The sequence below is a fragment of the Accipiter gentilis genome, chromosome 1 (assembly GCF_929443795.1).
Source record: "Accipiter gentilis chromosome 1, bAccGen1.1, whole genome shotgun sequence".
Classification (NCBI taxonomy): Eukaryota; Metazoa; Chordata; class Aves; order Accipitriformes; family Accipitridae; genus Astur; species Astur gentilis.
The window spans coordinates 18,013,068-18,025,742 of NC_064880.1; the positions used below are offsets into that span (position 1 = coordinate 18,013,068).

Sequence of the window (12,675 nt, forward strand, 5' to 3'; positions counted from 1 at the left end):
CTGATAAATATTAGTTGTATATAATTTGCTCATAGATGATAAGCAAGGTTGTTTGTAATGCTTTTGCTAATGTATGATAAATCTAGATGTGCTTCTGTCCTTCTAATATCGGATGACAAATAACAAAGCTATGGAAGATACTCATTACATCTCAGCTATGAAAGCGTTCCACATGTTTTCGTGTGTACACGTGTTCAAGAAGAACCCGGTAGGGTTGCTTTAATTTTGCTTTCTTTTTAGTAAGCATACTTTCTTGTAAAAGCCTGATAACTAAATTATTGCAGTTTGTATCTTCACGTTTATTCTGCTTGGGTATATTACCTAGATCTTTGGAGCAGCAAGTCTTTGATTGAAATTAACTCGAAAATAGCCTTCAGCATGATAAATATTTGTATTTAGACAGAACCTGGGGAAATCCTTCTAGCCCCTGACAGAGCCCCTAAGGAGAGCTGGCAACTGTATAGCAAATTGAAGTATGCAAATCTTAAGCCTCGCAGCAGATACAGTAAATATGTGCAGTGTAACACAGCAAATATGTGAAGGCTTTTAGTTACAGAGGTATGTAAATGTTTGCAAATATGATTAACTGCAGAGCACAAAATCCATTTGCAGCATCAAAGGCAAAACTAAAATTACTTTTTCCCACCCCCTTCCAGGATTATGCTGAAAAGAAAAACACGATAGCAAAAGCTCTGGAAGATCTTAAAGCCAACTTCTACTGTGAACTCTGTGACAAGCAGTACTATAAACACCAGGAGTTTGACAATCACATTAACTCTTATGATCATGCTCACAAACAGGTAAGAGGAATCTGCTCACTACTTCAACTTAGTTTCAGGTAGAGTAATGAAATAAGATGTCCTTCAGGTGGGCTTGGAAATCACAGTCGAATTGTGTCCGAGTTTCAGGTCCTGGGAAGCAAAATACACTGGTTTCTTAGAAACAAGTCTTAACATGAAGATTTTACAGTCAAAAATTCTGAGATGGAAAGAAAGGGAAATGTGAACAGTTAAATTGTGAAAAGGAAAATTGTGTATGATGTGTATGTGAAATTGTGTATGATGAAAAATACAATTACAAGTGTAAAGGTACAATTTCCTTGTTATCAGTTTAATTTGGGATGTAAATAAATACTGTGGTATACCTAAGAGGTGACTTACTGGGAAGCATTTGTTGCAACAGATGTGAATAGGTAATTTGACATCTCTTTGGTAACCAGCTTTCTTTTAGTGCAGATACAGTTCTGAAATGGGCTATGATTTTACTTAAATGCATTGAATATAAAAAAAACCTGTGGTAATGAAAAGTTTCTGGCTCAGCTCACAATAAGATATGTGTTAGCTTTAAAACATTGATATTTACACTTTTACCACCACATTTTATCACCACACCTCCAAGTTGTGTGTCCTACTTTGGTAACATGAAAGCAGTGCTTCTATATAACAAGAGAGGTAATGCATCCCAGTGCAATGTCCTGGTCTCCAGAGGGGTCAGGGCTATGTAATTCAGAGGAAAATACAGTGCATCTTGACTCCACCGAAGAGATATGTCATGATAATGTAAAGACATGTAATAAGTGTACAGGAAATTTCTACTTGGTACACTTAGCTGGTAATTATTCTGTATCTTCTTTTTTTTTTTTTTTTTTTTTTTTTTCTGGTGAAATCATATGGTTGTGGATCTGGATTGATTGCTTTTCATTCTAACTGAATCTCCCCTTGTCCTGTAATTCTGCTCAGGGTGCACGTAGATGAATTGCTACACATGTTTTATATCTGTATTATGTAAGCCAATGATTTGCTTTTCTTTCCTTCAGCACTTCTCCCTGAAACACTCCCCTCTCTCTCTCACTGGTATTTTTATTTAGCCCATAATTTATACTGTCAGCGTGAGTGTTAGATTTAGTTTTGAGAAATATGGAGATGTGGACCTCTGCAGCAACAGCAGTCTATGAGAAGCTGGAGGGAAAGATATATTAGATGAGAAATTAACAGGTAGCTTCATTGCATCCTATAGATATTTATTATAAGCTGCAAATATTTTTAGTTAAAATATAGCTGGAACTGATTCTTCAGGTGTTATGTTCACACAGCAGCACCTCATTGATGAAAGGCAGGAAAAAATAAGTGATGGGCAGAGTCTTTGCCACTTGAACTCTCTTAGGATTTTTATTTATTAAGTCTAAGGGCTCTGAAGCGCTTCTAAATAATGAGAAACTGAAGGCTGCAGTGTTCGTTCCTCTATTCAGTATTGACGAAAAATTGATTTTGAAACTGAGGTCAGGTGTGAGACTGAACAGAGACTTGTTTCCAGTGATTCACATAGTTGTTCTTGTTTTCTGATGGCTTTAGACAGGAGACTGTGGGCACTGCACCAGTGACTGGCAGAACACGGCAGATGCCACCTCTCCATCTTTTGTGTAGGGGGCCTGTGTGTCTGTGTTTGCCTGTGGCTTTGTGGATGTGTTTGGTGAAACACAGGAAGCCATCCTCTTCCTCTGTAAGACCTCTGCAGCTCTAATCTCCCTGGTAGGAAATCAGACAAAAGTTTCTAGTTTTCCAGCAGAAAAAGTTGGTCGGATGCTTGTTTGGCAAAGGAATAATTTTCTGTAATACTACTGGCAGATAAGACTACTGATTCCTGAGATTAAAATGTTGTTTAACTCTTCTGGAGCATTTTTTTGTGGTTGTTTCTACTGGTGTTACAAAGAAAAAACATTCCTCTTCCCATATTTCAAGTGAAAAAGGGGGCAGACAGCACGTGCTGCAGTGGAGGCTCACTCAGATTTGCTCAATTTTCAAGGAACTTCATACTATGTGCTCTTTTTTGGTTTACTAAGTGTGCTAGAGCCATTTGCAGGTGCTACTGTTGAATGCTCTGATTTTGTCTTGAAACTTCCTACCTCAGTGGCAGAAGTTTTCTAGCAGTTCAGTAGGGGTGAGAGAAACAGATAGTCTGTCTTTGGATTTTGCTTCATATTTTCCTCTTTCTCCCTTTGATCACACCTTTCTACTAATAATGGACAGGTAAGGGGAAGCACTTACTAGAAAAAGTTTCCCATGTTCCAAGAATAGTTGTAAGCATCTGCAGCCAGTTCAATTTCAGTGATCCCAGCAGCTGACAGTGGTTTCTATACGATCAAACAGATGACAGTTCTGCCTAAACCTGAGTTCATCCCAGCTGTTCTGAAAAGCCATATTTAATCTTAATTGAGCACTCTGTTATCACACCAGCTTAAGCCATGGGATGGTTTGTCAGAGAAAATGTTCATAATGGCTCCTGCACCTCAGTTTTACTGGAGAAGATTTTCTCTCCATCGATTCAAAGGTTGCTAGCACAGAAAATTTACAGGATTTAAAATAGAATATTTTACAATTATGTGGTTTTCCTCCATTGTATGTTGGGGGCCCTGTACTGTCAGGGGTTGGTTGTGTTTTGATTTATTGTGTCTTATAGCTTGTGAACATCTGCTCTGAGATTCTATGAGATCCTTCTACACTGGTCCAGAGAGAAAGGATAGGAATAGGGCAAAACTAATTTTATTTCCTAGGACCTGAAGGAGTTCAGACCAGTGTCGCAAGATCTCCACTGCCTCTGTTAGTGTTTTCTTGTTCTTAGCTTTGACAATATGGTTTGGAGAGCAATATCTGTAGACTTCACGAAATACTCCTGGAAAAGCAACTTGAAAGCAGTCAGCAATAATGGGGAAAAATGAACTCTTTTGTTTGCTTTGAAAGCCTAGACAAAAAAAAAAAAAAAACCACCACCAAAATATAATGCACGTGTCTTTAAAAAGCAAAAATGTTCTGAGGTCGGAAAGAAATGTAACTAAGGCAGAACCACTATTATTTAATATAGTAATGAGAGAATTGCTGTTTGGTGATGATGGTCTGTACTCGTGGAATGCAGCTTTTGAGACCCATGCCAGGACTTTAAAAACATCTGTATAATGCAGCATTTCTTAAGCATTTGGAAGTGCGCAAGGAGCAATCTGAAGTGCTGTATTCATGCAGGGTGAAAAAAATCCTGCCTGTGTTCCTCAAAATGCTGCAGTTTTGATAAATGTGGCTGAGTATTAAGTAGAAGGTTCTGAATGACCTTCATCTCGTAGCCTCTCAGAGTCAGCGAGTTGTTTTGTCTTGTCAGTGAAGAAGACTGGATCACACAGCTAGGTCCCTTACATCAGTCATTCCTCAAGAGACTTTTGTTGCTACAAGAACAAAGTGGGTTTATTCCTGTATTTGAAAGTCTTCCTCTCCGTTCCAGAACTTCTGATTAATCACCTAATATCAAGGCAGCGCACTCGAGCTTGGTGCTGTTTCCTCTCCCAGGAGTACTCTTCCAAAGATCAAACAACAACAACAATGACAACTATAAAAAAAAAAAACTGTGATGAAAAATAAAATTAATAACCCTGATGTATTTGCATCTAGATATGCAAATACAATCAATTAAGTAAATTATAAATAGGAATTTTTCCCCACAGAATCATAGGTCATTTCTCAAACTTTGTCTCCCTGGGTGAAAATGATCTCCCTGCTCTAAAATGTATTTAAAATTGTATGGAAGTACTAAAGCACAAATTATGCAGGAAGACTAAATTAGTAGCTTCTTTCCCTATTACAGACACGGATTTCTCCTGTTTACTTTTTTCTCCTCTCTACATGTTTTTCTTCTTTGCAGATTTATTAGGAAATCAATGCCAAATAGGTTAGAGAATGCCAATATGTAGCCAATTAGAAGTCCAAACTTTGAACATCTATATGTGTTCAAATAAATATTTCACGGAATATGGGTGGAGAAAAAGGAATTCCAAAGTGGAAGGGTGTGGTTAGGCATAATGATAATAATAATAAAACCATAATTTTACTAAAGGTATACCTCCTATGAGATATGAAGAGTATAAGGGATAAAGTAAGAGCCGTGTAGCACACGTGGGGATGTCAGTATTCTCAGCAAAGATAATTGGATCTTATCAGCTGTTTGACTCTACAATTTAAAAACAAAGCAGCAAATCTTTGTAGTCATCATTACAGCTTCTTAAAAAAAAAAATCTCATCGTAGAGTTACTCCCTCAAAAAAGAACAGATCCCATCTCTTCTACTTGGTTGGCACCTGCAGAGGGTGCACTGCAGTGCATCTGCTGGTCATGAGTAGGTCAGCTCAGGCCACTGCGGTGGATCTGCTCACAGGCCATCTGCACCTTCTGGCACAGCCAAAGAGTTTACATCTGTTTGAAGTGAAACGTGACATGTACTGGGAAAATTACAAAGTGAAAGAAATTAACTATTTACTGTGAGCCAACACTATTTTATGTTGCATTTTTCAGCCCTTCTTTTTGCAGGTTGGGTTCCGCTGGAGGTCTTGGAATCAGACTAAGACAGAGACAACATGTTGTATACCATCTTTGAAATGTAGAAATAATGATTCTGAAAAAAGTGTCATCTTTTAGAGCAGTATGTCAATAAAGAGCTTCGTTGTAGTACAGGATAAAACCTTAAGAGCTTCAAAAACTTTCAGAAGATTTGCTTCATAAGCAAAGCAAATGTATAGTGGGTCAGAGTTTTGGGGATGTTCACCAATAAGAGATTTCTTAAAAGAAGAATATTAAAACATCTGTTTCCCAAGTCTTAAAAGTAGCCCTTCCTCTGGAAAAGCTGGAGTTGGTTACCAGATAGAGTAAATGGTGAAGGGGATCACAAGGAACGATGCAGAGCAAGACAGCGCTCCTTTTGTGATGTGTGTCCAGCTTTACTGGGGTGTGCTTGATGAGACGTGGAGGCAGAGGCCGAGGTCACCTGCGCTCAGCTGGGTCCTGTCCCCTCGCACCGGTGGCAGCCCCGGTGTAGCTCAATGCAGCCTAAAATGGTGTTGCATTTTGCTGGACCTTGCTGCGCACTGAGCCCAGCCAAGAGGGACGCTTAAGATGACAAAATGGACAGGAAGGCGACAGTGACAATTTATGGCCATGAAAATCCCTGAGAGGGATAAAATAAATCACTTCTTCAAGCACCACCTAGGCTGGTCTTGGATCAGAAAAATGCCCATATGGATGTCTCGGTGCCAAGCTCACAGTGTCTTGTGTGAGTGAGGGGGCGGCTGTATTTCTGCAGGGTGAGTGGGGATGGGCAGCAGGAACGCAGGTGCAATGCCAGCTGCTTCGTGCGCTTGTGGGGCATGCCATTGGAGGGAGCTTGTGGGACACAGGGATGTGCTGGCACTGTCATTTTTCCCCTTCCTTACGAGTGAAAATAGTTCTTTGCCAGACATTTCAGTATTGCTCTTTATATTTTTCTCTTCTTCGTAGCTAAGTGATTTATCCCATTTAATATCAGATAGTCAGGATTCTTGCAGCTGAATTTTCTGGAATGGAGAAATTTTATACTCCTTCCATTACTTCAGCTTGTTTCTCACGTTAGAAGAGAGTAACATCTCGGTGTGTCCTTATGGGCAGGCAGTCTTAACCTTCCGAATGTTAAGCAAGCATAGATGAGGATTTCACCATTTTAGTTTGAATTGATCTTTTTCTTACTGTTATTACTGCTTTCCCAGAATGTAACTTGGTATCTCTTCCTATATGTCTTTTTTTTTCCTCAGGAGAAAATAGTCATATTTGTAGCCTTTTTAAATATTAAGGGCACACAAATGAATGTTCAACTGTGCGTTCATATACATATGTATTTTTGTAATGCACATACAACCATGAAACAATCCCCTCCTCTTCCAAACACACACTGCTCTCTCACTGTATTTCAATTTTTTTCCATGAATATTGCATTATTTAATGGTCTTTTATGGTTGGATTGGGGTTTGTTTGGTTGGTTTTTTAAGTTAAAAGCTTCCTTTTAAGTTTTCAGGATTTAGACTGGCAGTAATGCTAATAAGGGTCATCACCAGGCCTATTAATTATAGCTCAGTACTGCTGGTAGCATTGGAGCAGAGTATTGCAATAGACTTTGTGCTTCCTTTCTCAATTCCTTTTAAAAAAAAAAAAAAAACCAAAACACAAAACCACAACCAAACCCAACAACCCCCTTTTGCTGTTACCCTGAAGAGAAAGGCAGAGTTGCCAGAATGACAGGACCACCCTGAGCCATGAAGGAGGAGGGGAACAGAATGAGGATCTCTGCTCCTTTCCAGTATGAGGATGTGTTCGGAGCCAAAGCTGGAGAGAAGTGTCCAAGGCGGAGCCCGTTTCTGGTGGTAGGCTGCCAGGAGGGCGTCTTCTGGGGTCATCCCTGCCACCCTGGCTGGGTGATTTGGGGTAGGTTTTGGTATAGACAGTGTGAAGTGCAGGGAGATGAGCGGGAGCTGGAAGGCTTCAGGAAAAGGGGAAATACAGTCCCGTTGCATTAGGGCAAAAAGCCACTTAGAAAGTGTTTTCCTGGTCTGTTAGTAATGCATCTGTATTCGAAGGCTGCCAATGGTAGTCTTTATTCTGCTTTACAGAATGTATTTTAAAATTAAATAGTTAAGTTTGGTTCTTTATGAATGTTTCAGTATATTTAGGGAGAAACTTCACACATGTTTCCTGGATGAAAGAAAAAAATTATCTATTTTCCATCCAGTTTTTATTTTACCTATAAAATTTAGTCCTAGAAATTGGCTTCTTGATGGGTATCAGCATAAGAGAGTAGTTAAGCACACGTTAGCTCAAAACTTGTACTGATAGGTTAGATGAGGATATTCTTGAGTATAATATTAATACTGCAAAATCCAATTTTGTTGCCAACGAACATTTTGTTTCCTCATTACCCAAAAAGATGTATCACTACGTTCCTGTCTTAGTAATTATAATTGAAAAGATACTGCATAACATTTTCTGGTTTTCATGTTTGGGAAATTCTGTTCTATAATAATGTTTGATTAACTAATTGACTTATTTTTTTCTAAAAAAGTGGGTTTAGAACAAACATAATTACAGTAGAAAAGTATATACCCTATTAGTCCCACTAATAGCCTGCAAACAGAATATTAACCCCATGCACTTGACACTTCTGATTCCACAAGGAGCCTGTTCTTTAACACAGGAGTAGCCTTACCCAGCTGCAACCCTTCCTGAGTTTAGAAACTCGGTATTTATCCTCAGTTCTTTAATTTTTTGTCTGTTTTGAATTATTGCAGTCTTCTCCTTTCTGTCCTTTTCAATATCCAGATTAGTCTGATAACCTGAGAAATAGCTGTTATATTTCCATGCAAAAAAATTTACAAATTTAATTCAACCACAGTGTTTTGATGGGGAGAAAAGATTAAAATATTGTGTTATACAAACTTGGAGATCAGATGATAGTTTACCTATCCCTTGCTTTGTTGTATTAGGCTATAGATCAGCTAAGCAGTTATCTGGAAGAAAAATCTTGGGTTTTATTTTCATTCATTCTTTAACAGAATCAATCTCCCAAAGTTAGTTTAAGCATTATTATGGCTGCAAAGTTCAAACCAATCAACAGAATACCTTTTCTGTAATTTTGAGAAATTCCAAATGCAGTTCCATTGCCGTCCTGAAAGTAATCAAGTAGAATATAGATTAAGTGTAAGTAATGGATAATATGAAAAGCATTTTGTTACTCCATGGTTTTGAGCTGTCCGTGATCGTAGAGAAAGTGGTATTTACAGTGAAGTTTTAAGTTTTCTCAAGTGAAGGAGAAACTAATATGTTGCTAGTAATATATTAAATTCTGACCTCTCAAGGAGAATCCTTTTTTATGACATTAACGTTATTTAATTTGCTAAAACAATTAAGTGGTGCATGTGTATGGTTAGTACTCCATTCCTGATGCTGCAAAACCCACCTTATAATTTCCTATTTGCTACCAAAAAAAAAAGTTTCAGGATATTTTTTTTTTTCCTTAGGAGCTCTGCTAGTATTCTATTTGATGCCCTACGGCTTGTGCATTCTGGTTTACATGTGAGAGTTCTTTCTTCACTGGGAAGAACCACACAACGTTTTCAGTACAAGTCACAGTAAATCTTAGGGTAATATCACAGTCTTTGCTGATCCATGCAAAATCAATCCTTCATTCATTTCAGAAAAAGCTTGTTCTTTTTTTAGTGGCAGTTCTGACCTGTTGATGAAACATAGTGTTGCAATCAGCATTGTCTTTTGTGAAGGGATGTGACAAGACAAACAAACTATATGGAAGTGATAATGGGTTTCCCCCAAGCGATGATTCCTGCTCAGTCTGCACACTAGGAGCAGTAGGACGTCAGGACCTCTACAGAGCCAGGAGTTATCTTACAGTACATCTCTAGGAAAGGTTGTATGCCTTGAGCAGATGACTGGTGCTGTGGTTTCTTTACCCAGACTAATGCTACTCTAGAAACAATGATTACTGTTGTTCTGCATATTTGAATTGCAGCTCAGAAGCAGCTTATACAGAAATGTCTTCAAGTTCCTAGACTGCTCTAGGAGCGTTCAGCAAAGTCTAAGATATGAACTTGGGTGGTTCTTCTTTTTTTCCATATGCAGTCAATGTGGTCTTGGAACAATTTAGCTGCAGAGCCTCTTCTATGTTTGTGGTTGTCTTTCTGGGTTTGAGCTGCAGTGGTTAGCTGGTTGGCTTTTGTTTCGGCTTGTTTTTTAACTACCGCTACAGCTGCAGCTGTCCAGTAAAGGTCTGAGTGACTCCCTAATTTAAACTTTCCCCACCCTCACACTGCAAATGAATGAAATAAGGCAGACTTAAATATGAGCTCTGTGAGCATTTGAAGGGACAGATAAGGTGAGCAGTAATGCAGTCTCTTTTGACCTCTGTTGGCAGGCAGGCAATAGCCCTTGTTTAAGAAGGTTTCAATAGTCAGCGGAAAGGAAAGCTAGAAGTGTGCCCCTGTCTTCAGCCCCATTCGTATTTTGGATTCAGCTGAGCCTTTTCCTTCATCTCAAGGATACCATACACTGTTATTCCAGTAATACCTCCTGGTTTCTCACTGTGCTTTCACCTGTGCTTGTTCATGACAAACATCCTTGTGACAAACCTGAATTACTCGGTAAAGGACCTTTCGATTTCTTCTGAAGTCTCCATGTGTGGCAGAAGAGTAGTGCTTCAACATCAACTCTTTGAAAGTGTTGAGGTCTTCTGGTTGAATAATTTGTTTTATTTTTTTAAGACATTCAATCTGCAGAAGGCAATATAAATACAAGTAGTCTACATGACTGTACCTCCCTTTTGCAGGCATCCTTTTCTTTCCTTGAATTGTCTGTTCCAACAGCATGTTGCATTTTGTCTTAAATTAGAACTGACAATACCCATAGTATACTGTAATATAACTAATAAATAATATTAATTCAAGTTCATTCATGATTAATGCTACTACTTTTTAATGCCCATCTTCTCTGATATGAATTACTGCTGTTGTCTTGATATGCAGTCTTGATACACCTACTGATACCAAGACAGAACACAAAAAGTTAGCTCTGCACCTGTAACCCACCTTCCCATTTCTAGCACTGAAATTCAAGAAAATCAAAGAAAGAATCTATTAAATGCAAACCTCCACCTTCTTTAATGCCGATTTTTATTTATTTAATTTTAACCATCTTTTTTGTATATCTTTGTCCAGCTATTAAGTGCTTGCTCGCACTGGCATCTGTATGTTCACATCTGGTATAGCATCTCCTTGTGTTACATGATTTATAACTATATAGAGATGTATCTGCCTACAAATTGCTTGTAATGAAAGCTAGAAACAAAGCAAGAAACTCACAGCGATAGCATTGAAGAGAAGGGTCACAACAGTACCAGAGGTTAGGGATCATTATCGCAGACTCCCTTAAGGATCAGGTCTTCTCCTCATCACCTCTGTGCATCTTCCTCCCCTACTATTATTGTTGTCCCTCTCCGGGCTGCAAAAAAAGCAACTGTCCCCCTGGACAAAGGGCGCTTTTGTGGAGGCACACTGGTTACAGTGAGCGTTGCAAGAGCAGTGCACTTGTTTCAGGATACTTAAGGTTATCAGTAGTCTTTGTCTCATGGAGAAAAGGCGTGGAATGAGACAATGCTGTCACTAGGTATGACAAAAAATGGAAGGCTATATTGATTTGAAAATGAACTCACAAATGGGACAAATTAGAAAAAAGTAAAGTAAGTGAATGAAGCGTTAAAATTATGTTTATCAAACTCATCCTTATTTGTTTTCACTCTCTTTTGCTAAGCAAGCATTAAGCTTACATGAATGGTCCTCTTTTTCTTCTGTTTTGTGAGACAGAGGATGCTGCCACCTCTTCTTCTGTCTTGTCTCTCTTTGCAATCCCACTTCTCCTACTCCTAGCAGGAGACTTTTCTTCTATGCCATCTCAAGACTCCTTTCTTGCTTAATGAATCTCTCTTCTTTTGTTTGGATGTGAGTACAACAGATGCTACTTATGTGGGTTACTTCATTTTCTTCCCTCATTTCTGCCCATAGTTACATGATTAATACCCCAATTAACATATTTTCCTGGCATCAGCCTACTATATAAGGTTGGTCAAAAGTTATGTATTGTATAATGAGAAAGATGTTAAAAATACTAAGATAAATTATTATAGTCTACCCATGAACATTATATGCTCACTGAATAAGAACATGGTTGACTCCTAACCTGTCTCACATCTGCTTTGCCTACAGAAGCTCTACCTCTTCATTGAGCACTTGGTCTTTGCTTTGCACAGTGGAAGCTCTAGTCTGAGTTACTCCTTAGTGACCAACACTACCAACATCCTCAATAGGCCAGACCCAACATAACTGAGTTCGACTTGGATCTCAAAGAGCAAAGAAGGTTTCTGAGGGGCAGGCAAAATCACCGAGGGATTAACAGTTTAAAAAAAAAGTACAGGGAATATTTACAAGGAGATTTTTGTGTTCAGATGCTTAGAAGTACGTCAGGCCTGAAGCAGATGTCCATCTACACCATGCCAAAATTCCTGCAAGGCATATGCTATACCCAAGCCTGTTTTAAGATCCTTTTTCTTTTTTTCTTAACTCAAAATCTGAGTGAGGAGGAGTGGCTGTCTGAGCAAAGCTCTTTTAACAGCTAAGCAATAGGATTTGCAGTTGTGAGAGCTGGGCAGCCTTAAAATGGTTGGTGTTGAATAATGTCACTTTTGATAATGAGGTGGGGGGTTACTTTACTTAATGCTAGATAATGTCTTAAATGATAGCTAGTCTTTTCCAAATGACTCTATGGGTAGCAGATTTTCTTTTCAAGCACTGTTTGGGTATCTTGCTTTGGCTCTGCATACGTGCCGGCTATGAACAAAGGGAAGCTAGAATAGCTAATGACTCATCTCTCTGCTTTGCTTAGCAGGAAGATCAACAAGGCAAAAATAATGTCATATCATTTTCATTAAGCAATAATGAGGAGAAAAGATCATGTATTAACAAGTGCTGGGTTTGGAAGCTTTTTATTCCCTCAGCTTAAGAAAAGCGAAAAATTCCAGGTTTATGTCCCCATTTGAGTACAGCTTCACTAGCTGCTCATCATGTGATGGAGATTCACCCCTACAAAGGGGCTTCTGTGCCATCCTATATGGGTAAGCACAGAGAGGACTGACTCCTTTGCAGACCCCTCAAGTCACCATCTGAATTGGAGATATTTGATCTGTAATTTATTGTTAAGTAGGCAGCTGAGAATAACAGGGGTCAAGTAGTGTACATAACTTTTCTTGGTCCACTGCGGAGGGTGAGCAATTCTGCAGG

General features: G+C 38.8%; 2 protein-coding genes across 3 annotated transcripts in view; both read left to right on the plus strand.

Annotated features, from left to right (window-relative positions):
- The window catches only part of DUSP19 (dual specificity phosphatase 19), a 538,714-nt gene that overhangs the window by 517,481 nt on the left and 8,558 nt on the right, over window positions 1-12,675 (plus strand). The gene's annotated exons all lie outside the window — the stretch shown is intronic.
- The window catches only part of ZNF804A (zinc finger protein 804A), a 159,796-nt gene that overhangs the window by 120,963 nt on the left and 26,158 nt on the right, over window positions 1-12,675 (plus strand). For both annotated transcript variants that reach the window (XR_007507662.1, XM_049813994.1), the window contains exon 2: window positions 657-800. Coding sequence is in view for 1 of the 2 variants with exons in the window: in XM_049813994.1 (XP_049669951.1) it covers window positions 657-800 (144 nt within the window). In the remaining variant the exon portion in view is untranslated. The remainder of the gene's footprint in view (window positions 1-656; window positions 801-12,675) is intronic.